Source organism: Populus alba, chromosome 5, assembly GCF_005239225.2.
Source record: "Populus alba chromosome 5, ASM523922v2, whole genome shotgun sequence".
NCBI classification, from domain to species: domain Eukaryota; kingdom Viridiplantae; phylum Streptophyta; class Magnoliopsida; order Malpighiales; family Salicaceae; genus Populus; species Populus alba.
The window spans coordinates 21,517,622-21,542,979 of record NC_133288.1 but is presented as its reverse complement, the minus strand read 5'-3'; the positions used below and the strand labels follow the sequence as shown (position 1 = coordinate 21,542,979).

Here is a 25,358-nt window from a genome sequence, read left to right as displayed (position 1 = left end):
ATATGAATATACGAGAATAATTTTTTAAAAAAGAATATAAGAGTGCATATAAAGAATAAATTAATACATTATCCATTTTCTTTTATTCTCTGCAGTAATAATTTATAAAATATATCAATTTTTTACCAATACAGATAACATTTAATGAGAAGATTTTAAAAATCACTTGTACGGTAACTGGATGAGTTAGATAACATCATTTATCACTTGCCACATCATCTATTAAATGAGATTTTTATGTAAACGTACAGATCATTTATACATTAACTATCACTTGTTAAGGCTTTTATCTATCACTTATAAATTTTTTATAATATACTTATGCATAACAAGAGGAATTTTTTTTAATACAACAACTTAATAGCTTTATCTAACAATTATAAAAATAATATCATTTTCATTTTAGAGCGGGTCTAGTGGCTGGGTAAAAAAAAACCATCGTCGTTGAATTGGCTTAAACTCAGGTTCTCGGGTCGGGTCGGGTTAATTTATTATATCCATAATTATTTTATATTTTGTGCCATGTCGGTCTAAGGTTGAACGTTAAACCATGGACAGCAGAAGCATTGACTACGAATATCACGAAACACTACATCCTATATCTTTTTTAGGGCTTTTATTAAATAACTAAATTATGCGCGTGAAAACGACGGGGGAAACACAACGGAACATCTCTAGTTCCACACCACGCAAGTCAGTTGGGAATTGGTAACGTAAACAAACGAAAAGGTGAATTGATCGTCCGGTGAGATTTCTCCAATTTGTACGATCTACTCCCCCCCCCTCCCCCCCTCTCTCTCTCTCTCTCTCTCTCTATATATATATATATATATATATATTAACGCAAATAAATTACACTTTTTGAGATCTCTCGATCTGTGAAAAATGGGCGACGGAAGTTCTGGCCCAACCATGGATCTGATGCGATCGGAGCCGATGCAATTAGTGCAACTTATCATTCCTATTGAATCAGCGTATCGCACAATTTCTTATCTCGGTGACCTTGGCCTCTTCCAATTCAATGATGTAAGCATTTTTTTGTTTTGAGATTTTTCTGTTGTTCGGTTCAATTGCTTGCCTAACCATAATAATATTAGGATTTGCTTTAGTTAATGATCCGCGTAATGTGATTTCTCTGATATTAATTTGGATTGAACTCGATCGGATTTGTTTTAGTTTGAATGATTTCGGTATTCTGTGTTTACGGCTACGAAATTGAATATGAAGAACTGGAGTTTCTTTTTTGGTTTTCGTTATCACATTACGGTTTTGATGAAGTAATGGTATGTTTTTTACTGTTTTATCCAGCTTAACGCGGAAAAGAGCCCGTTCCAGCGGACGTATGCTGCTCAGGTTTGGTTTTGACAGTGTAGAGATCAATTCTGTTATGCAAATGTTGAAAATGTTGGTGAATAATCGATAGGTGTTGAATTTTTTATGCTGTGTAGATTAAAAGATGTGCAGAAATGGCTCGCAGGCTACGTTTCTTCAAGGAGCAAATGAGGAAGGCTGGGTTGTCACCGTCAACGAAGTCTTTAAGAAGTGGCGATATTGATCTGGATCATTTGGAGGTATTAATGTAGATTGTTTAGTTTTTTAGAGTGTGATTCCTTGGAATTAGAACTTGTTGTGATATATCGAGGCAATTTTAGGTAACGCTTGGAGAATTGGAATCAGAGCTGATAGAGATAAATTCGAACAATGAAATGCTACAACACACTTATAATGAACTATCAGAATATAAGCTTGTCTTGCAGAAGGTATGGCTTCTTTTACTTCCAAGGCCTCCAGTGTGATGACGAGGCCTTTGAGTCTCTTGCATCTTATATATAGCCTTATAGGCCTTTCTCTCCCACACACACATGCACGAATAGTTAACACATAGATGAACTGGCCATCAGCAACTTCTGTCAGGAGAAATTTCTGAAACATATGCTATCACTTTCAATTTTAATCTACTCAACCAGGAATTTCGAGTGTTATAGAGATTGGCATTCTGTAATTTACTGTAAAAGGCCAATGGAGCTCTGAAACAGGTGGGTACTTTTTGTATCTCATGTCAGGCTGGTGAACTTTTCCACTCAGCTCAAAGCATTGTTGCAGCTCAGCAGGGTGAACTTGAATTATATAACACTACTGAACAATCCGTTGAGAGTTCATTATTGTTGGAGCAGGTACTGCTTTTCAGTTTTTCCTGTTCTTTACCATAGCAGCTGAAAGTTTGTCATTTTGTGCTAACTGATTCTTAAAAATGAACATTGTTAGGAAATGACAATGGATCCATCAAAGCAAGTAAAGCTGGGGTATATCAGTGGTCTTGTTGCAAGAGAAAAATCAATGGCTTTTGAAAGGATTTTGTTTCGAGCAACTAGGGGCAATGTCTTTTTGAAGCAAACTGTGCTTGAAAATGCTGTTGTTGATCCTGTGTCGGGGGATGAGGTTGATTCCTGGATGATGTTTATCTGCTCTCCATTTCCAGAGTTGGATATACACGCTTTATTTTGAAAAGCTTATGATTTATCAATTTACAGGTTGAGAAAAATGTATTTGTTGTCTTCTATTCTGGTGAAAGAGCAAAGAACAAGATTCTTAAACTCTGTGAAGGTTTTGGAGCAAACCGCTACCCTTTTACAGAGGACCTAAACAAACAGTTTCAGATTATTTCACAGGTATAATTCATGATTGCTCATGTTTCTTACCTCTGATTCTGGTAGGCTAGAAGCCCGGCACACTGAAAGTTGATTAGTTGGTCAATTTTAGAGAGCAAACAATTATTTTTATTTCTCTTCTTGAGGATTCGGGCGGACTAGGATTATTTTTCTCTCTGTTTCATCTTTTTTTACCATCTGCTCATAGCCATACTTGATTGCACATAAGAAACATGAATTGCCTTTTCTTTTTTCTTGCTTTCCGGGTACTTTACTGTCATTTGGTCTAGACAACCATAAAGCATGCTCCAGTTACTGGGAAAGAGAACGGGGTTCACTCCCTATCAACTGGCAACAATTATTGGGACAGAAGATCCAAGTGCAGCTTGTCAAGTTTGAAGCAACGTGGCTTGATTCATAGGAATTTAATTTGCTTTTACTTTATGTCCATGGACATGATTTTGTTAGTACAAGGTATTGTGGCCTTGTGAGTGTTCTTATGCATATAAATAAATGTGTAACAGTTTCAGAGGCAAAACTGAAAAGGTGTCAAATTTAACAGGAAAGGTATTTTTCCCTTGATGCTTAAGAAAGGGAAAAAAAGTTCATGAGCTAGATAATGCCTTTAATAAGAAATCAGTAGAGCATAATTGCCAGAAGATAACATTAATCCCCAAGCTAGTTTTAGAGGATGTTTGACATTGTGGTGTAGGGCGCTTTTCTAAAGTGTTTTTTGCTTGAAAATGCATAAAAATGATTTTTTTTAAGGGAAAAGCACATAAAGGCATAAGCAACCTCACTCCCAGGTAGAACTAAATAATTGCACAAAAGTCCTAATGTATTAATATATAGCGTTTCGCTTGTAGTAAACCGAGGATAAAAAAAAAAATTGCATTTTCCCCAACTTTGAAATGAACCTAGAGTGTTTGTTTAGTGCTCTGTCTTAGGTTCACTAGCATCTTTCTGTCCAGTTTTCTGATGTAAATTTTGTAAATTCACTGATTTCTAGGTGTCTGGAAGACTTGCAGAGCTTAAAACCACCATAGATGCTGGATTGGCGCACCGGAGCAATTTGTTACAAACCATCGGCTTTGAATTTGAGCAGTGGAATTTTCTGGTTTGTTCAAGTCATTTTACTTAATACTTTGGATCATCACTGGATTAATAAAAGTTGAGTTAAGCTGAGCTGAATCTTTTTTGTCAACTAAGTTTGTTGCTTTCAACTCATATAGGTGAAGAAGGAAAAATCGATTTACCACATTTTAAACATGCTCAACATGGATGTGACAAAGAAGTGTCTTGTTGCTGAAGGTTGGTGTCCTGTTTTTGCAAAAGATCAGGTTTGTTCCCTTAACTTATAATACCCAGTACTTGGTTAAATCTTGCATTAATCATATCTTTTAAATTGTCTCATCGTTGTTTCTCTGCAGATACAAAATGGATTAAGGCGAGCGACTTTAGACAGCAACTCACAAATTGGAGCCATATTCCATGTTTTGCAGACAAAGGAATCACCACCTACCTTTTTCCAAACAAACAAATTTACTTCTGCTTTTCAAGAAATTGTAGATGCGTACGGGTGAGTTACTTATGCCATGCAAACAATACAAAGAGTCTGAAATTTTTTAAAGTAATTTTTGGTAGGATAATTGGCTATATGGTTCTAGCATAACTTTAGAAGTTTTCAGATGCCTTTAAGATCGGACTGGTAATACCAGTATGTGACAACCATGTTAGGCATTGGGATTTGGCAGAACTTACAGTTTCTTTAAGTAATTAATTATTTGTTCGAACACAGAAATTATGGCGTTTGAGAGATAGAAAACTAGTGTCTGATTGTTGTTAGTATGTTCCAGGTGATAATATGTAAAGTTAGTGGTTGACAAAGTATATGTAGTTGATATTATCTGTCTTTGCAGGATGCCAGTCCCACTAATTCAATGCTGGTCAATTTATATGTGTAAACAGTTTAGGGATAGGTCTTCTCTTGTCCTTGCATGTTGCATAATGAGTGGATACATTTGGTTTACACATTCCTCCCATTCCACTACCTGTAATCCATGCATCATTTAATTTGCCCCATTGACTGTTCTCGTTGACTATTTCAAAGATGAAATAGAGGTGGTAGCTGACAACATAATTTTTCAGGGTTGCCAAGTACCAGGAAGCAAATCCTAGTGTGTACACAATTGTCACATTCCCTTTCCTTTTTGCTGTAATGTTTGGTGATTGGGGCCATGGTATTTGCTTGCTGTTGGCAACATTATATCTTATCATCAGGGAAAAGAAACTTTCCAGTCAGGTAATTGTGATACAGCTCGTTGGTTTGTCTTAGCAAGCGCTGTCTTCCTCTTAATTGTCGCATGCTTTGGCTTACTTCCTTTTGTAAACAACAGAAGCTTGGAGACATTATGGAAATGGCTTTCAGTGGCCGTTATGTGATAATGATGATGGGAATTTTTTCAATCTACACGGGGTTGATATACAATGAATTCTTTTCGGTTCCATTTGAACTGTTTGGGCCGTCTGCATATGGCTGTCGTGACCAGTCTTGCAGGTATTAATCAGTACAGCTTTACATGTGCACGAGTGGTTCAACTTTACCTGTAAATGATTTATGCTCTATTTGCATTGTAGGGATGCTTATACTGCTGGTCTAGTTAAGGTCCGTGCTACGTATCCATTTGGTTTGGATCCCAAATGGCATGGTAGCCGGAGCGAGTTACCTTTTCTTAACTCAATGAAGATGAAGATGTCAATTTTATTTGGAGTGGCCCAGATGAACCTTGGGATTATAATGAGCTACTTCAATGCAAAGTTCTTTGGAGATAACATAAACATCTGGTGAGATATATACTTTATTCCTGCATGCAATGCATTGTTTCAAATATTATGTTACAGCATGCCCTTATGGAATAACAGCATAATGATGATTTTAAGTTATTGTTCTTTCATGAATGTTCAAGTTTAATTTTTTAGAGTATTTAATCTTATAAACATGATCATCCTTATCTGCTGCAGTGGAGAGATGGGACCTTGGGAGCATTTAGATATATATCTTTTGCTTTTCACTGCTTGTTTCTTCTTTTTCTTATTTTCATTTTCAGAATTAACTAGCGACAGTTGCATTGTTTTAGGTACCAATTCGTGCCCCAGATGATTTTCCTAAACAGCTTGTTTGGTTACCTTTCACTCCTCATAATTGTGAAGTGGTGCACCGGTTCACAAGCTGATCTATACCATGTGATGATATACATGTTTCTAAGTCCCACTGATGATTTGGATGACAATCAGCTTTTTTTCGGCCAGAAATTTTTTCAGGTATAATATCTTTTATAGTGATTGTGTGGAAATTCTCCCTCGTGGTTTAAGAAAATGAAGCCAGCTAACATGTTTCACCACCAGATCTTGTTGCTCCTATCAGCCCTTGCTGCTGTCCCATGGATGATGTTTCCAAAGCCTTTTCTGTTGAAGAAGCGACATGAGGAAGTATGCTCATTTTTTTCCCAAATGCATTCATTGCTATTGCTCATTTGTAAAGATAATTGTTAACCTCTATCATTCCTAAATGCATTGTTCAGAGGTTCCAAGGTCAGTCCTATACACGGCTGGACAACAATGACTACCCTCCTGAAATTGAGCCGCATTCTGTTTCCCATAACCATGAGGAATTTGAGTTCAGCGAGGTGTTTGTTCACCAACTCATACATACCATAGAGTTTGTTCTTGGAGCAGTGTCGAATACGGCTTCATATTTACGTTTATGGGCCCTCAGGTTGGTTCTTCTAGTAATGACTTGAGATCTATATTTTCAAGCTAAATAAATTCCCACCCTTTTTTGAATGCTTGTTTGTGATGGTTCGTCAGAATGTAGCTGTCATTTCTCTTTTACCTGTCTAAATGCAGAGTTATATTGATTGGATTGTTAAGATCTTATGTTTATATGCCTTCCTGACATACCTCTCTTGTTTACGATGAATGTGGGGTGCTTTTTTCATTCGAGTACAGAAAGTAACTGTTCAATTTGAATGAGTTTTTTTGTTTTTTTCTGTGATTTTCAGTCTGGCTCATTCAGAACTATCGAGTGTATTCTATGACAAGGTCCTTCTTCTAGCATGGGGGTGAGTTCTCTTGACCATGTTTTGGCTTTTGATGAAAGTGACTTGATATCTCTCAGATTTGATCAAGCAATATAATGAATTGTCTGTGAATGACTGCAGGTACAACAGCATCATTGCTCGCGGTATTGGATTGGGTGTATTTATATTTGCAACTGTCGGTGTCCTCCTAGTGATGGAAACCCTAAGTGCATTCCTGCATGCCCTGAGGCTTCACTGGGTGGAGTTTCAAAACAAATTTTACGTGGGAGATGGGTACAAATTCTATCCATTTTCATTTGCTTCGCTTGGTCAAGATGATGAATGATATGTTTACTGGATAGAGCAGTCAAGGGCATAGATAGGTAATTGAATTTATCACACATTGAAGTATATATAGCAAACTTGCGATTCTTTTAAATATGATCAAAGAGTTGAAGAAAGCTAACGGAGGAAGTGATTCCAAGTTCGGGAGAAGAACCTATTCGTCAGCAACAACCATTTTCACGGTGTCTGGTTGTTGAAACAAGTCTGGCAGGCGTGGCTGCCTATTCCCTGAGCGTAGATTGTTGAGGTTCAAGGGAAACTACAGAGGAAGAACGATATATGAAGCTTCTAGAATTTTGCCAGTTAGCAAATAAGAAGCTTAACCGAGATTTCGGTCGATGTACAAGCTTCTAGAATTTTGCCGGTTAGTTGATTGTATTCTTCACCAGTGATTGTTAGGGTACTGCTGTGCGATATTGTCCAGTGAGGATAAAGAAAGCAAACAGTGTTGACAATTGATAGTGAACTCACTTTGTAGATGAGGAGGTGGAACCAAACGTAATCAGATTTCTATATTTATCGAGACAAACAACCTCTCTGATCGCTAAAATGCGCTTGTTTGTACGTTTGTCACTTGGCGTATTATTAGATTTCAGTAGTTGTGTCTGTGGACTGGGATCAGATCATGTTTTCTGAAGCATCAAATCCTCACATTACGTGCCCACGACGCGCTTCTGGTTAGAATCAATTGCAGGAAACAATGGAGGCCATCAGCACACGAGAACGCATCCGTCCAAATTATTCCGAAAATTACCTTGTGAATTTACTTAAAAGGCAGGCAAGAGATAAGGTAAATAATTACATTGTTGATCATGAGTAGCAATAAGATTGAGCAATGAACAACCATTAAACAGTAAATCCTGGCATAAATTGATGAACCACCACCTACACATCATTACAGCTTTTGCCAGAGAAATTTGGAGGGGGGCTTATATTATTCTAGTCATTTACATGGGTTACTACAATACACACATCACACTTCATATACACAAAAGCAGCACCGTCGAAAAATACAGTACTAATTCAATGTGCTGAAAGGGCACAACAATCTAGTGGGCAGTAGCGTGCATAGCAGCAACAGTTGAAACCATGGAATCCACACCACATATGTTGCGAGCCCTGCAGATCTTGTAATACCCATTCTCTCCCCAATTCTCTCCCCATGAGTTCTTGATGATCCAGAAAGGCTTTTCCTTTAAACGGATAGGAGCATAACCAGCAGCTCCATACCCCACCAGCAGCACCCCGTGATCCTGGTGCTTTGAGCAAATGTATGGGCATGAAACTCCACCTATGTATGTCTGCATAAAAACTGCGTTGATAGCCACTGCACCGTGGAAAGCAGAAAAAACCTTATAATTAGCCCTCCCACGATAAAAATAGGCAAAATATAAATCTTAACAGGAGTCGTTGAGAGAACAGATGCCAATGCCTAGACCCACAGGCAGAAGCAGCTAGATACCTGAGAGTGGACCGTGCTTCACCAGATTGGCAGCAATTTGATCCTCGTCTAGGGAAACAACACTGAAGTTAGATACGGATGCAGCGACTTTGCTCTTGTCAAATTTGCAAGCACCACGATCATTTCCGGTATAAGGATAGTCCTTCTCACGTTCAAGACCACCGGCCTTCAGTGCGTACTCAAAGGCATTGTTCATCAGCCCACCACTGCAGCCCGAGTCACAGGCACCATATTCTTCTGGATCGCACTGTAACGGTTCCAATAGGACACCATAACGAGGAATCATAGCACAGTAACTAAATTTTCGTATATCCTTTGATAGAAAATGAACAAGCTTTGTTTAAAAAAGAAAATCCATTTTTCATGTAAAAAAAATCAAAACCCTCGTAGTCTTCCAGGCACTTGACAAATTCCCAAACCATGTACGACTACAAGAATCACAACTACTGCTAATAATCCATAAAAATTAATATTAGTTATAAATTAAAGAAAGACTGAATCAAGAGCATGAAAATAAGGAAGTCAAACCTCGTGATCACAATCCACAAGCTGTTGCTCGCTCAAGCTTACAAGCTCTCCTGTTGCTAAGTAATGAGCTCCTTCCAATGCCCCTGTAGCACTAAACGACCAGCACGATCCACACGATCCCTATCGAAAACCCAATATTTTAACACATAACACAACAGAAAATATCGAAAAGCTCGACAGACATGAAAAACACTGGTCCGATGATGCTTGACAGTAAAAGCCAGGAAAAAGGATATTAAGATACCTGGTCTTTGACGCTAGTAACGGCACCATGGTCACGCCAGTCAAAATCAGTAGGAAGATCGCCAGTAGGAAGGATCGGCGCCTTGTTAGCATCCGTCGGCAACCGAAGCCGCCGCTTCAATCCAAGGAACTGGCGGCGGAATTCTTTGGGAGTAAGATCAGAGAATTTAGTGACGCCATGGGCAGCGGTAGGGTCCATTATCTGGTGTTTCTTGGCACGGAGGAGATTAGCTTTGAAAACACTAAATCGGTAAACATGTTCCTCTTGAGTCGCATAGTTTTTGCCGAATTTGGACTTGAAAGTGGTGAAATGATGCTCTGCGTTGAGGAGATGATCCTCGCCCTCTGACACGACTTGCCTGATTAAAGGATCGTCGAGATCGCCGGAAGATACTGTGGATGCGAGGGTGGAGGATAGGGCTGTAAGGAGGAGGAGAAAGAGCAGAGCTGGTAAGTGTTCCATGGTTTGGACTTGGGACAGGAATTTCTGTGCAGTGGGTACTGGAAGGGTAGGAGATATTTGTAAGCGGGGGTGTTCCCAGAATATTGTGTGGTGATTACCACTGTGAACGTGACACGTATAGTTTCGTGAGCAAGTTGATGGATTAAGAAACAGAAGAAAAAAAAAAAAAAAATATATATATATATATATATATATATATATATATATATATATATAGCGTTTAGTGAAAAGTTTTTTAAAAATTGTTGGAAATTATTTTTTATATGTAATTTTAAATTATTTTAATTTATATTTTAATAAAAATGTTTTAAAAAATAGCTGTCACATTCTTAAACACCTCCTTTATATCTGTAATTTTTTATTTAAAATAAAATTTCAAATTAAAATTTTATTTTGGTTCATGATTTATAATAGTTAATTAAATATTTCTAAATTTATAATTACGGTAAAATTTACATAAAACAATACCACCCTTGAAAAAAAATAAAACTTTTGATCAATTTAAAAAAATATTTTGCTCACTAAATTATTGAATTAATTTGAATGAATAACTTTATTAACATAATTTCTTTGTTTTTAAAAGAAGTTTTTAGAATTAACTTGACTGGATTTATCAAACCATAAATTGACATTATCTAATCAATTAAGTTTAACTATGTAAATAATTTATTTATTTTAATTTAAAATTCAATTAAATCATGCTTCATGTCACAAGTTTCTAAGTGTGAATTTGTAATTTGTGGTGGAATGTATTTTCTAAAAGTATTTTTTATTTAATAATATATTAAATAATTTTTAACTTTTACTGTTATCACCTTAAAATTATATAAAAAAAACTAGAAAATATTTTTTTAAATTGAATATATTTTTTAAAATATTTAAAAATAGAAGCTACGCCCTCCTTTGCCTAGATCACAATCCACTACGTCGTAATAAATTGACATTTTGGCTTTTGTGAAGTGAAGGTGATCATTATTAATGCTCCGGCTAATTCAGTTTTCCAAATAAGCGTGCACTCCATGGTTTCGGGCTGATTGGGCCTTTGATTCTGTTGCTTGTATTTCTTTGATGCTTGTCTTTTTCGTGCTTGGGCCCGCAATAGTGACCGTTATTAATATTTATTTACTAATTTTAAAAGATATTTATTATTATTTGCTAGCGTCAAGGAAACATACGTAAGCTGTGACGATTCTAGCAGAGAAAGGGGAAGAAGGAAAGTTTGTGTTTTGCGGCGGAAACTTGTTTTTATATATATATATATATATATATATATATATATATATATGTTATGTTTTTTAATTATTTTAGTGTATTAATAACAAAAATAAATTTTTAAAAATAAAAAAAAAATATTTTAAAAAAACAATCACTATTATAATGTCAAACATTACCTCAATGTATGTTTGGAATTGAGATATAAAGAAGTGTGCTTTAATTTTTTTAAGTACAATAATTTTAAAGCATAAATTATGCTGACTAAAAACTTAGAGATATATGTTTTTTTATTATATTTTTTATCATTTTATCAAAAAAATCCAACAATACCTTAACCTCAAACACACTAAAAAAAATGAAATCTTTGTTTGGCCTTAACATTTGTTTAATATTATGATGGAAGGTGTTTTTCATAAATATTTGCTTACTTGAAATATTATTTTTTATATTTTTATTTTATTATTAACATTAGCACATTAAAAATATTAAAAAAACACTGAAAAATAAATTAATTTAATACATTTTAATACAAATATACTCTTAAAACACACCTAAATACATTTACAAACTACAAATATGTTTGTCAAACAACCTTTTACAAGTTATCAGTTCTTTTTTAGTGTTGCCGTTACTAGTGAATGTTGAAGCATTAGAATTGCTAAGCATTATTCGTGTTTATTGATGAGTTGGTTACTCATTCCGTTAATAATGCCCTAGCTTGTAGGGTAATTAGTTGTTGTTTAAATTGGTCTTCGATCCACTTACACATTATGTGGAGTGTGTTTTTCTGTTGATTTTTTTTTTTTGTAATAGCTTGTATAAAACCATTGTTTTGCAATTCAATAATTTTATCTTTTACAATCAAAACCTATAACTTTGTTTTAAAATTCAACATTTGATACCAGAGCTTTATCACAGAGGCTTGATTGAGTGATTATAAGAAATTGCAGTTTCTTAAGGAGGTAGCAAGAATAAGAGCTTAGCAACAATGAGAATAGTCAGTGAATCATGGCAACAAAAAACAACAACAGCTTTGTTCAACCAGCAATACCACGATTCGATGGTCATTATGATCATTAGGCCATGCTTATGGAAAACTTTCTTAGATCAAAAGAGTACTGGAATTGATGAGAATGGGATTCCTATGGTAGCGAAAGGGGTAGAGTCAACAGTAGCGCAACGAAAGAGAAATGATGACAAGAAATTAAAAGATTTGAAGGTCAGGAACTATATATTCCAAGTCATAGATATGACTATTTTGGAGCCCATACTTAATAAGGAGACTACGAAGGCTATACGGGATTCGACAAAACTAAAGTATCAAGGCTTTACCAAGGTGAAACATGCTCGACTACAGGTTTTTTGAGGAGAGAGTTTAAGATTCTTAGCATGAAGGAGGGTGAAAAAGTCGATGAGTATATTGCCAGGACATTGACCGTCGCTAATAAGATGAAGGCGCATGAAGAAATGATGGAGCAGAGTGTGATCATTGAAAAAATCTTAAAGTCAATAACTCTCAAGTTCAATTATGTCGTTTGTTCAATAAAAGAGTCCAATGACCTCTCCATCATGACTATAGATGAGCTTCAAAGTAGCATGTTAGGTCATGAACAGAGGATGCAAGGATATAAGAAAGAAGAGCATGCTTTAAACATCACCAATTCAGAGAAGAATGGAGGAAGATATGAACACAGAGTTTAAGGGAGAAGAAGAGCTCATGGAGATTTCAGAGGAAGAGGCCAAGGCAGGGTTAGGAATTCTTTCAACAAAACCTTGGTCCAGTGTTATAATTGCCAAAAACTAGGATATTTTCAATATGAATGTCCTAGTAGGGAGAAAGGTGTGAACCATGCATAATTAGATGAGGAAAAAGAGATGCTTCTGATGGCGTATGTGGAGATAAATCAATCAAAGAGGGAGAATGTATGGTTTCTCGACTTAAGCTACAACAACCACACGTGTGGTAACAAGGAGTGGTTTTTTTATCTTGATGAAACGCTTAGACAATCGGTGAAGCTCGGAGATAATTCAAGAATGATGGCTATGGGAAAAGGACATGTCAAGCTTCATATAAATGGATTAACATAGGTGATAACAAAGGTTTATTTTATACTTGAGTTAGGAAATAATCTCTTAAGCATTAGTCAGCTTCAAGAAAAAAATTTAGCTATTCTCATTGAGCATGACATGTGTAAGATTTATCATCCTATAAGAGGTAGTAGACGATGATTGACTTAGATTCCCCATCCAAAACATCAATCATATTTATGTCACGTCTCACACAGTAGTAGACGATGATTGAAACTTTTTTAAAGTTCTTGATCACAATGGTAAGATCATTGAAAAATATATTGAAAAGTTGCTTAACTAATTGGAATATTGATAGAATTTTGAAAATCACGTCAAATAATGCAAGTTCATGATTCTAGATAATAAATTTATTTATGTCACATGTTGTGTTCACATTATTAATTTTATAGCGAGTGATTGATTATACAAAGTGGACAAGACAATTATTAAAATTAGAAGTATCTCTAGTTTGAATATCAAAATTACGGATGGAGCCTTTTTGCAAAATCCTCTCCTGCTAGGCTTGTATCCCTTAAGAAATATATGGAAAAAATGAAGGTTAGGAGCAAGAATGGAGCTTGTTTAGATATCTCAACTCATTGAAATCTCACTTATTTAATGTTAAATATAATTGAAAAATCAAAGAAAGTGTTTAAGTGTTAATATCAAAATCTCACAAATAAATAAATTATAAAAAAATACAATAACCGGTGATTTGCTTCAAATCATGGATGGGCAGGTTTGTTTTAAACCTAAAGGCAAGTCTAGACACTATAGATGATTTAAGTTCTTGATACTTTGACCAAACCTTCATATCATGAAACACGAGAGCAACTATAAAACATATGAGCGAGCCCATCTAGCATGTCCAATGGACTTTCACTCACCCTTTTTCATAAATAAGATATATCAAAAAGGTAAAAATTTAGAGATACTCTTTTAAAGAATCCAAAATCATTATCATGCACGTATAAAGTCTGTTTGAAATTATGCTTAAAATAGTATTTTTTATTTTTTTATTGTTTTAATATGCTGATGTCAAAAATAATTTTTTTAAAAAATAAAAAAATACTATTTTAATGCATTTCCAAGCAAAATTATTTTTTTAAAAAAATACCATCATACTAAAAATATACCCCCACAAAGAGAGGTTTAAATAAAATTAAAAATTAAAACAAGACGATGATGTATAGCGAGTCAAATAACAACTATATGATGTTTATGATTATTATGTATGGTGATTTTTGAAATAACATTTTTTAAAAAATATATTAAAATATTTTATTTTTATTTTTTACATCATCACTTTAGAATCTTAAAAAAATACAAAAAAAATATTAATTTAATATTTTTCAAATTTAAAAACACTTCTATAATGTGCTTGAAAGCAAAAGAAGTAGTGTAAAACACCCCATATACAAATAATTTTCTCAAAAATCTTACTTAGTATTGAATTAATAATATAATAAAATGATTAAAAAATCATCTTGTATGATATTGACCATTAATCAAAGCACTTCTATTTAGGTGATGAAGGCATCTCAATAATAACCAAGAGGTTAGAGATTCAATTCATATCAAAATTAGAAAACACTAAATTTGTTAACATCTTTCACACAAAAAAAAGAGAGATTAAAATTAGCCTTTAATCTTTATTATGGTGATTAGATTAATCTCTTGCAAACGTTTATTAAATTTCACTTTCTTTTTTCCCTTAACATGAACACTCAACCACTAATCATATCCAAAAACTCTTCTGTATACAATACAAATTATAGGTAATTCATGATTAATTATTTTTTAAAAATTTAGTATTGATGACATGTAAATATTTTTACTATCAAATTTTTTAAAAAATATCATTGAAAAAAAGTATTTAACACTAGATTAACTAACCAAGAATTATTTTTTTAATCTAAAAAACAAATTACCGTCATTCCACATGTATGTATAATCGAACACTCGAAAGGACTTTGAATATCGGCCGTCCATGTCAATCCACGGTCCAAAATTTCCACTAGCCGCGCCTCTTAAAACACAAAAATTCAATTCCCGCCTTAGAAACACCTCCCATTGGTCCATCCACAATGCACGCGGATCGCGATTCTCGTCTCGATAATCCAAACCTTCCTACCCGTCGATTAGTCACCAATCAACGGCCCCTATTCACTCTCCTCGCTTTTCCCCTACTTCAAAATCCCTCCATCGAAGCACGAAAATTTCAAATCCCCGCTTACCCCAACTAAACCTCCCCTTAAATTAGGCCTGAATCTCAATCGTTTATCATCATTCTCTTAACGAGAGCAAAAGCTAGAGCAATTTATCTTTTATCTGCAAATCTCTTTCGATTCAATCAGCAATGGCCCGTACCAAGCAGACTGCAAGAAAATCCACTGGAGGCAAGGCCCCTCGCAAGCAGCTGGCAACTAAGGCTGCCCGGAAGTCTGCCCCAGCCACCGGAGGCGTGAAGAAACCCCACCGTTTCAGGCCAGGAACTGTTGCTTTGAGAGAAATCAGGAAGTACCAGAAGAGCACTGAGCTTTTGATCCGCAAGCTCCCCTTCCAAAGGCTTGTCAGAGAAATTGCTCAGGATTTTAAGACTGATCTCAGGTTCCAGAGCAGTGCCGTTTCTGCTCTTCAAGAAGCAGCTGAGGCTTATCTTGTGGGTCTCTTTGAGGACACAAATCTGTGTGCCATTCATGCTAAAAGGGTTACAATCATGCCTAAGGATATTCAGCTGGCTAGAAGGATCAGGGGTGAAAGGGCTTAATGACATGTTAGATATATCTGGGTAGATGAACAATTCTTATCTCTGTTTGTATCTTCTAGGTATCATAAGTCTATTTCCTTGTCTGGTGCCTTTTACTCCAAGTACTAAAAGATGTAATCGTTTTAGATGAAATGGAAGGATGATTACTTGCTATATCAGCTGAGTTCGCTTCTCATTTTTGTGCATTCTACGTGTTTGTTAATATGACTAAAAAAATCTGAGCAGTGATCATGCCTTTGGTAGAAATCCAAGTTTGGGTTTTTTTCACGTTGGTAATCGTTGGGAATTCCCTCATTTAGCCTTGTCCTGAAGGACTTGTTGAAACCTTGTTCCAATGCCTCCTCTCTTCTAATGATTCGATGATGGGCTGAAGCCCAATGTATTTGGGCTTTAGGTGTTTGGTTATTTTGTCTCAACTTCTATAAGGCGGTCGAACAAGCCGAAAAACGCTGTGCGAGCCTGTTTGGCTATGCGTTTGTGTCCGCTTTTTTATTTAATCATGGTTTTATTTTATTTGGTTATAAAATGAATCATAATTTTTATTTTTGGCCCTACTAATAAATGAGTTTTGAATTTAATTTTTGAGAGGTTACTTTCATATGTTTTTATTACGTTTTTTTCTTCTTCCTGTTTTTCATTGAATTGTATTTTATTATTGTTAACTAGCTATCTAGTTCAAAATAACCTTACCCTTCTTTATAAATTAAAAATTTCAGGAGACTCAAGTTTGTGTATCTATAATTTAAAAAAATATATATATATTTTAATTCTTACTAATTATTTATATAATTTATTTCCATTTTAATTTTATTCATGATAATTTTTTAATTAATATGGGTTCATGTTAACAACTTAATAAAAACTAGAGGGCTTTTTTATATGAATTATATTTATGATGGCATTACAATAAGTTTAATGAAATAATAAAATTAGTGTTGTAATTCGCATAGTTATTTTTATAATATATTAATAATAAAATGCATATTAATATAATTACAAGGTAAAAATTTAATATATTTATTTTTGCATTATTTTATTGCCAACAACAATTTTAATTATTATTTTAACCAAATATTTTGGACATGTTTTTTTGTTGAATAATAATTTTAATTAAATATATATTTTAATTAAGGCCATGTCATTTTCCAAATTTTCCTGTGTTTGTTTGTTATTATGAAAGTTGATTAACAGAAAACATTTTCCAGTCAATTTCAGTAAAAAAAAAAATTGATTTGGTTTTCAAAAAAGTGTTTTCCCTTTAGCTGTGTTTGTTTTCTAGAAAGTGATTTTCGGGAAATCACTTTTCAAACTTTTTTTTGTTTGTTTGCCAGTAGAAAAGTTGGTCAATGAAAAAACACTTTTCAATAAAAAAAAAATTTGTCTTGGTTTTCAGGAAAGTGTTTTCTTGAAAAATTTGGGGAAAAACACTTTTTGGAAGTTGTGAAAAATTTAAAAATGTCATTATTTGCTGATTATATCAAATTTGATTCTCAAACTTTTTGATTGCTATATATATTTTGTTTTGAATATTTATTTTTCAATTTCATCTCTTAAAATTTTATTTTTATATTAACTTTGGTATTTATTTTTATAATTGTTATTTTCTTTTTTCTTTATCATATTTTTATTGAAATTTTTTATCTATCAAATTTGATCCTCATTCTCTTGATTGTTACTTATTTTATTTGTAATAATTTATGAAATATTGCTTATTATTATTTTAATTTCTTCATTTTTCATTTTTTTTTTAAATTTTTTAGATTTGATCTCTATTATTTTGATTATTATTTATTTTATTTGAGATAATTTATGAAATTATATATATTTTTTAATTTCATTCTCATTCAACTTTTTAATTTGCAAAATTTGTTCATTATTATTTTAATAAACTTGAGAAAAATAAAATATTAATAAGTTATTTTTCAACTTATTTTCTATGAAATAACCAAACACTGGAAAATGTTTTCCAACTTATTTTTCCATTACACTACTAAATATCAAAAAATACTTTCTCGAAATTTACTTTTCAAAAAAAAATTACTTTCATTAAACAAACGGATCCTAAAACAATTATAATTAAAAATAATCTTTTTAAATTTATATTTTTATATTAAAATTATAAAAACTATCACGATATAATATAGATGCATTCGTGAACGAGCGTGGACCCTAATTTGAATCCGGTTCATGGAAAGGGTCCTCGGTTCACCTATCAAAACAACAGCATCAATAGAGAAGGCTTGAGAATAGAAGACGAGACAAGACTGGGAAGCAAAGCAGTAAAAATCTCAAAAAAACTGAACGAGAAAGAGAAGCAAAATTCGAGCAAAAAAAAATCAGGCAGAGAGATGGAAGAAGATAACAGCAGTAGCAGCGCTAATTTAGAAACATCAAAGGCAGATAAATCTGTTTGGTTGATGAAGTGTCCAGTAGTGGTTGCGAAGTCATGGAAAAATCATACCTCCCCTTCTTCTTCAGATTCTGCCCCTCTCGCTAAAGTCGTTCTCTCCCTCGATCCTCTCCAATCTGACGACCCCTCTGCTCTTCAGGTACTCTTCGTCTTCTCAATTTGCGCTCAATGTTTGATTTTTTTAATAATTAGGGTTTCATCGTTTAACTCTCTAACCCTAGTTTATTTTAGTCAGTGAACTATTCTTACTGATATCCGTTGAGTTGAGCAAATTATAAATCTGAGGATACTAAAGCTGTAATGGAATTTGTGTAATGATTTTTTTTAAGGTAGCACTTAAACTATATGACCTATAGTTTATCATGAAGCGTTTAATAGTTCAATCAGCTGATGAATGCTTGGTGCGCTTGAATTTGCATTTATAAGATGCTCTATCTCAGTAGTCATCTGTATTGTTAGGCATTGATTGCAAAAGTCAATCTGTACTTTTTATCTGGGAATTCAAATCAGATGATTGTATATATGTGGATTCTCGAGGCTGAAATAGCTTGTAATGATTTTAAAAGAGAGTATCTAACTAAAAACATCATATATTTTTTATCTGGTTGGTTGATATGTTATCTTTGTAATTCATAATTTCATCTCTCTTACATGATTCCAAATGGTAATCAGTTCACTATGGAGATGGCTCGCACCGAGGCTGGGGATGTACCGAAGAGTTATTCTTTGAACATGTTTAAAGACTTTGTTCCTATGTGCGTCTTTTCCGAGACACCTCAAGGTGAGGATCCAGTTTGTATCTACTGGATGATTTTTCACATAATTTTTTTTTGTGGAAGAAATTTTGTCATTCTTTTGATTGGTGAGTCATGATTCAAACAATTCTTGAGGTTTCCGTTGGCCCTTTATTGGTTTTTGTGGATGTTTGTATTTTCAATCCTTTATGATTCAACTCAATTTCAATAATTATCTCCTGTCATTTGTTATTATTGACTCAAGTACAATACTTGACGTGAAGATTGATGTTGAACATTGCAACTTGCGGAAATATAAATAAGGGACCTCTGATTCACGAGTATGCATGTTTATTGTATATGAGCATCATACTCCTGAAGGCACTTGTTCATTACTCATGAGTTTGCAATTCGGATGTTTCAAACAGATGCAATCTACATGTTTTTGATCTAATCCATGATAGTATACTCTGCACTGATATTTACTTTTCTTTGTACACTGATATTAGTTACTTGTTTTGGATTTCTACTATTTGCAAAAACTTTTCAATTATTTATAGGGAAGGTCGCCATGGAAGGGAAAGTGGAACATAAATTTGACATGAAGCCCCATGAGCAGAACATTGAGGAGTATCATAAATTGTGCCGTGAAAGGACGAAGAAATCTATGGTTAAGATTAGGCAGATACAGGTAGAGGATTAGATTGTTGTTTACTTTGCTATTTAATCACCTGGATATAACAGAAGTTTTGATTCCTTGGTTGCTTTTAAAGGTGATTAATAATGACCGTGGAGTTCACATGAGGCCCATGCCTGGAATGGTTGGCTTGATTTCATCTAGCTCCAAGGTATATTTTCTTTCCCCATTGGACATGTTGATATTAGGATGTTCGAGAATTAGTTCTCTTTTATTTGGCTTTAAACGATGGAGTTATGAACAATACTGCTCCTTAGTAATGGGAAAAGATAATGTGTATACTTTCCTAGTAGTGCTTTCCTCTGGTAGCACTTTTTCTGACAAGAATAATGTGGTGCTGCTATTACCCAAATATCCATTCCTTCTGCCCTTAAGAATAAAAAATTGTAATCTTTATTGTCAATTTTATACGAGTAGGATAAGAAGAGAACACAACCAGTTAAACAATCAGACGTTAAGAGAACCAGGAGGGATCGTGGGGAATTGGAAGATATCATGTTCAAGTTATTTGAAAGACAACCAAATTGGGCCTTAAAGCAGCTTGTTCAAGAAACAGATCAACCTGCGGTATGCCTTTTCTATTCCTTGCTATTATATAACAGAGGTGTTACTGATAAAATAATGTGGTAACAGCTCTTCAGAATATATGCTTGCTAATGCCATTTCCTTTGCCGATGCTTGTTGGCTGGTAGACTTCCTAAAATAAGTGTTAAATCATGGTTCATAAATTATATGGTTGTACCTGATTAGTTGATCTGTGGACCATGATAGATGTTAGCTCCTATGTTTTCATCATTGTTATCTAATGCTTATATAGATATGATAATCCCTTATCTTATATGTTTGGTTTCTAGAAGGATGATCGTCAAATTGGCTCTGTTTTTTAATACCATTATATTGCTCTGGGGTATTCATGTGTGAAATTTCTGTGGTGTTTTCTCTGAATGCAGCAATTCTTGAAAGAGATACTGAATGAGCTGTGTGTGTACAATAAGCGGGGAACAAACCAAGGAACTTATGAACTTAAGCCAGAATATAAGAAAACTGTTGAGGATACAGGTGCTGAATAACCTTCTCATCTATATTTGTATGGTTAAAAGTTTACCATTTTTCTCCTGACAGATATAGGTCAGTATCAAACCTTTATGGAAGGAGACCCAAAAAAAAAAATGGAAAAAGAAAAAAATTGGGCAGGAGGGTGGGAGAGTCTTGGAAATACTGTGCTTAAGGTGCCTCAACATCATGATTGTGAAATCCAATCGGGGAAGACTTACATAGGTTCAATTTTATCAGGCTGGTTAATAAGAACCCTTTACTATGTTCCATGTTTTCATAATTTTTGCTGAAGTAACTTGTAAAATTTGATTTGGATGGCGTGTATCCTGAAATAGAAATAGTGCTAGACTGCTCATTTAATTCTCTAGCAATAGAAGCATACTTTGTTGAGAGATTATTTCCATTCTCCTTATTGTGGGTTAAACTTAATTAAAGAATGTCCGTTCAGAAAGAAAGAAAGTTTCTAAAGTTTGCAGGTGTGTTACTGCAGAGCAAAGTCATTTATGACTTTTGCCTCCTCTGGTGATGGCTTGTTGTGGGCTTGAGCTCAGCTGATTGCCAAATCTCTCTCTCTTTTGTAGCATTGATTAGCCAGTAAATTTCTTCTTCACTGACCAGCATCATTGTGAATGTCCAGTTAGGGTGTCCCTGTGTTTGAATTCCTAATCGAAATTGTTAAGCTATTACGAATGAGGACGGGATGCCAGGGGTGAGAAAAAAAAACCAAAAAATTTGATTAAATTGAGAAAATTGGAAAAAAATAACTGAAAACCGAACTGAAAAAAAAATCAATTAAACTGATTAGATTTTTAAAAAACCAACTGGTTTGGTTCTATAAGCTTGAAATTAAAAAAATCAAATCGATTTCAAACTGAAAAAACTCGAGTTAAATTAGAAAAAAATTAAGCTAAACTTGAAAAAACTGAGCAAAATTAATTTAAACTGGTTTTTGTTTTAAAACAATCACATTGAAATTGATTAGTTTAAACTGGTTTTAATTTGGTTTTGGTTTTTTTTTTTTTTTTTTTTTTTAATATATTTTTTAAAAAAACTCATTTTAATTTTGTTTTGTTATCAGTTTAGCTGAATGGAACTCATCCTACTAGATGCTAAGAAAACGAGTAATGCTGTGTTGCATGAAAAGAAGTCAGAACGCAATAATCGTTGCAGACATGGCAGCTGGTGTAACTTACTGAGCTTCCGGATCATTTATTTTCTCCCGTTCATGTTATTTCATTAAGTTCTTTTCTTGCTTGTAGATATCCGATTTTGTCAGAGAAAAATTTTCTGGTTTTTGCATCAGCTAATAATGGGAGACAAAATTTCACTTGGGGTCACCCTTTTAAATGATTTTAAAACTATGAGTGTTAATTAGTTAGTCGCGTTGAACCTCACGGACTAATTAAAAAATAAGAGGGAGGAAGCTTCCTGATGAATTTGCTGAATGCAACTGGATGTTCAATTACAGATTGTTTATATTTTGTGTGGGTGCTTTTTAAAAGTTGATTTAGATTAAAAAAGTATTAAATTTATGTTTTTTTAAATGCTTCATGATAATTTTAATGTGCTTTTAAACAAAACTTATTTTGATATATTTTCATGCCTAAAATACCCTGGCTAAACACGTACTTAACCAGCCAATCAAGGGCAAGTAGTTTGTCCTATAAATAGGCTTTAAATGCAGTTAAGAAAACAAGATGGAAAATGGCGTTGAGAACTTGAGAGAGATAGAGGAGGAATCTGTTTTGTGCTAGGCGGGCTGGGGCCTTTTGCTGAAATCCCCTTGGGCTCTCGGCTGAAATTGGGAGCCCAAAATAGAGAGGTCCCGGCCTCATGTAAAGGGCTGGGGTTCGAAACCTTGACAGCTTGGTATGGTTGAACCAGGTAGATCAAGAGCTTATCTGCACCGAGATAACTTAACGAGTCAAGACTAATTCTATATCATTGACCTGATAAATCATTATTGGGGTCTTGAACTGGTTCTATTTAAAACTCGATTGGGAGTTTTGTTTTCTACTATTATTTTGGATCATATTTTAAAAGAGGCTACGAGAAAGATATTTGTCGTACATTTATATAGAGTTATGCATGGCTTGGACCATCTAAGATCTGCTAAATGATTGTGGAGAAACTTAATCTCATGATGATTTTTTTTTCTTCTTTCCTGAAAATAGCCTAATCTAAAACAAAAGGAACTTGATTATCAGAATTTATATAAAAAATTAGAAACTGGGCCTGTGTTGTGTGATATAAAGACAGAAAGAGCCCTGGCTTTTGTATGAGTTATGGGTGCATTTTAAAAAAAAATGCTTTGGGCTAAGGCCCACATACAAGAAACTACGACTACGGCCACTGTTTACTTTGACCACCTCGGAAACTGAAGAGTGAAGAGGCATGAAACCACAGCAACTCCAAAATACCAAAACGGTGGATCACTTTTCCACAAGCTAAAGGTAACGCGTAGGCTCCTCTGCAATTCATCATTCGTTTATCAACTTTATCATGCGCGTGATGAGTGAATGCGAGAGGTAGCAAGATAAGAACAATGTCTTCTTTTTAAGGTTGCGAGAAGAATGATCGATACAGTTGTGTGAGTATCAACGACGTTCGATTCTTCTCCGACTTTTTTACACGCTTCATTCTGAGAGCTTTATTACTGATCACATAATGTCACTCTTTCCTGATGGTTAACATTGCAGATTCTATAATGGGTTCATGGTAGCTGCAAGGAAAGACTTGTGCCTATAGCCTGTAAGTGGATGGATGTCTGCTGTGCTGTAGGACTGGGATACCACTCCGAACCAAACCCTAACAGATTCTCAGTAAGTGCCCTTTTTCACCGTTGCATTTATGCAGGGTTCAATACTTCTCTTAACAATGGCATCATTTCCTATATATCTGGGCATTGCAATACCAATACTAAATTAATAATGCCTTGAATTGCAATATTATTGATCCCATTTTGGAGAAGATTGCTCTTCCCTTTTGAGTGTTCTAAGTGCGCCAGAGAAACGAGAAACTGGCACCATGCTATTGAATTTAGGGGCTGATGTTTTAGCAATTGAACATATACTAGAACCCTTTAAGTATTAATTCTTATTTCCTAATGTGATCATATAAATGTATGGTCAAGGCATTTATGGGAAGAAACAATAATTTGAATGTAAGATGCTAAATTCCTTAATTAATAATGTATGAAACAATTAGCTACGTTCCCCGTTCAAATCTCCAGACTGACCTGGTATTAAGTCTATAATAGTTTAGAACTTGAGATTTACCCTCATAAACTCGATGCTTCATCATAAAAGCATCTCTTTGTTTGAACTTCTTTTTCGTTGAAAAATATGATGTGTCAGCATGATATGAAAGGAACCTAAATAATTAGAGTTCTATGATAGTCATCCACTAGATGAACACGTACATTGCAACTTTGAAATCGTTTGATGCTATTGTCATCATTTTCTCGAATATCATCATTAATTGTGCGCATTTCAGGTGATTCATCAAAGTTTCTATCATTCTAAGCCTTGATCCATACAAGGTCTCAAATTACTCATCTCCATACTATGTCTTGCTATTGAATAGAACCAATTTTCTAGGGCAATCTCATTTTTAATCAGGAGAAACCAATAATGGATTACATGTACAATGGAAGCAAATGGTGAGAAACTGGCTTTTATTGATGCAATAGAACATATCATTTTCTATAATTTGGTTAGAAAGTATGAGGAATGCTTGTAAAGTTTGTGAAATACTCCTCATACTGTAAAACTATCATCTATAACCTACTTAAAAGCAGATGATTCCTGTAATTGTTTACCATGGAAAAAACAGAAGTTCAAGCAAATTTGAATGCCAGGAGGTTATACATTTTTCGTCCTATAGGATTAAAATAATTAATGAATTTCTTTAATAGCCATGTGTCTTGTTCTTGGTGCTACTATTAGAGCAGACCCTAAATATTTTTATGTTCAGTAAATTCCTAAATAAGTTTTTCATGTGATTATACAGGGGTTATTACATCTCTAATAGCTAATTAGTTGCATGTTTTGCTGTGATATGACTACTCATGCGCAACAACTTGCGGATCTCATTGACATTGAAAATGTTTCATGAATACAAAGAAGTGCCTTATCAGGTGGATGTTGAATGCAACATTCATGCTCTAAATGGGCTCTTGTCGAGTGCGGATAGCCACTGGCGTGTTGCCCACTGATTCTGCCTATTAGACACACGCAAACGGTGTTGAGGACCCTGAATGACCTACTAGGAATCGTCTGCCACCTATGGAAGATTTTCGTAGCTTCTTTGGTTCATAGATCCCAATACCATCTTCTCAAAAATTAATGAGCATGGAATTGAATGCTTTCACCACCTTGGACTTTTTATTGTATGGTGGGCTTGGGGTACCCCAGTTAAGGGACCCTTTTCTCACAATGGTGCAGTTTAAAGGGAATGTTAATGGAGATCTGTGACTCCCATGAACGTGGATACTTAAAGTGCAAAAGCAATAAATGAAGAGAGAGAGAGAGAGAGTCAAAGATGGTTTTGATTGAGGATAGTGTTTGAGGTTTCACGCCACAATATATCTTAGATACTAAAACACTTGCTCTACAAGATAAGCATGACATTTTTTTT

The 25,358-nt window shown here is 34.4% G+C and overlaps 4 protein-coding genes and 1 long non-coding RNA gene across 6 annotated transcripts; 4 read left to right on the top strand and 1 right to left on the bottom strand.

Annotated features, from left to right (window-relative positions):
• The first annotated feature begins 573 nt into the window (after nt 1-573).
• Nucleotides 574-7,569, top strand: LOC118062084 (V-type proton ATPase subunit a2). Its single transcript, XM_035075767.2, has 18 exons — nt 574-1,026; nt 1,309-1,353; nt 1,449-1,571; nt 1,653-1,760; nt 2,064-2,174; nt 2,266-2,439; nt 2,532-2,669; nt 3,658-3,765; nt 3,881-3,988; nt 4,079-4,227; nt 4,797-4,950; nt 5,045-5,205; nt 5,286-5,492; nt 5,786-5,969; nt 6,054-6,137; nt 6,230-6,423; nt 6,710-6,769; nt 6,869-7,569. Exons 1-18 carry the CDS (start codon nt 886-888, stop codon nt 7,071-7,073), a joined length of 2,454 nt encoding a protein of 817 aa, XP_034931658.1. The 5' UTR covers nt 574-885; the 3' UTR covers nt 7,074-7,569.
• Nucleotides 7,570-7,858: 289 nt separating this feature from the next.
• Nucleotides 7,859-9,822, bottom strand: LOC118062085 (cysteine proteinase 15A). Its single transcript, XM_035075768.2, has 4 exons — nt 9,307-9,822; nt 9,063-9,182; nt 8,535-8,781; nt 7,859-8,399 (listed from the first exon to the last, which is right to left on the bottom strand). The coding sequence occupies exons 1-4, from the start codon at nt 9,766-9,768 to the stop codon at nt 8,122-8,124; spliced, it is 1,107 nt and encodes a 368-aa protein (XP_034931659.1). The 5' UTR covers nt 9,769-9,822; the 3' UTR covers nt 7,859-8,121.
• Nucleotides 9,823-15,279: 5,457 nt separating this feature from the next.
• LOC118062088 (histone H3.2) lies at nt 15,280-15,976 on the top strand. Its single transcript, XM_035075770.2, has one exon. The coding sequence runs from the start codon at nt 15,413-15,415 to the stop codon at nt 15,821-15,823; it is 411 nt and encodes a 136-aa protein (XP_034931661.1). The 5' UTR covers nt 15,280-15,412; the 3' UTR covers nt 15,824-15,976.
• Nucleotides 15,977-18,006: 2,030 nt separating this feature from the next.
• LOC118062087 (transcription initiation factor IIF subunit beta) lies at nt 18,007-21,191 on the top strand. The gene is made up of 6 exons (XM_035075769.2): nt 18,007-18,372; nt 18,906-19,014; nt 19,528-19,658; nt 19,741-19,815; nt 20,082-20,231; nt 20,615-21,191. The coding sequence occupies exons 1-6, from the start codon at nt 18,172-18,174 to the stop codon at nt 20,732-20,734; spliced, it is 786 nt and encodes a 261-aa protein (XP_034931660.1). The 5' UTR covers nt 18,007-18,171; the 3' UTR covers nt 20,735-21,191.
• Nucleotides 21,192-21,809: 618 nt separating this feature from the next.
• Nucleotides 21,810-25,358, top strand: LOC118062089 (uncharacterized). 2 transcript variants are annotated; one of them, XR_004689704.2, is made up of 3 exons: nt 21,810-23,310; nt 23,420-23,542; nt 24,732-25,358. It is a non-coding gene; the product is annotated as an uncharacterized lncRNA (long non-coding RNA). The 2 variants fall into 2 exon arrangements; XR_012169889.1 differs by having other exon boundaries at nt 23,420-25,358.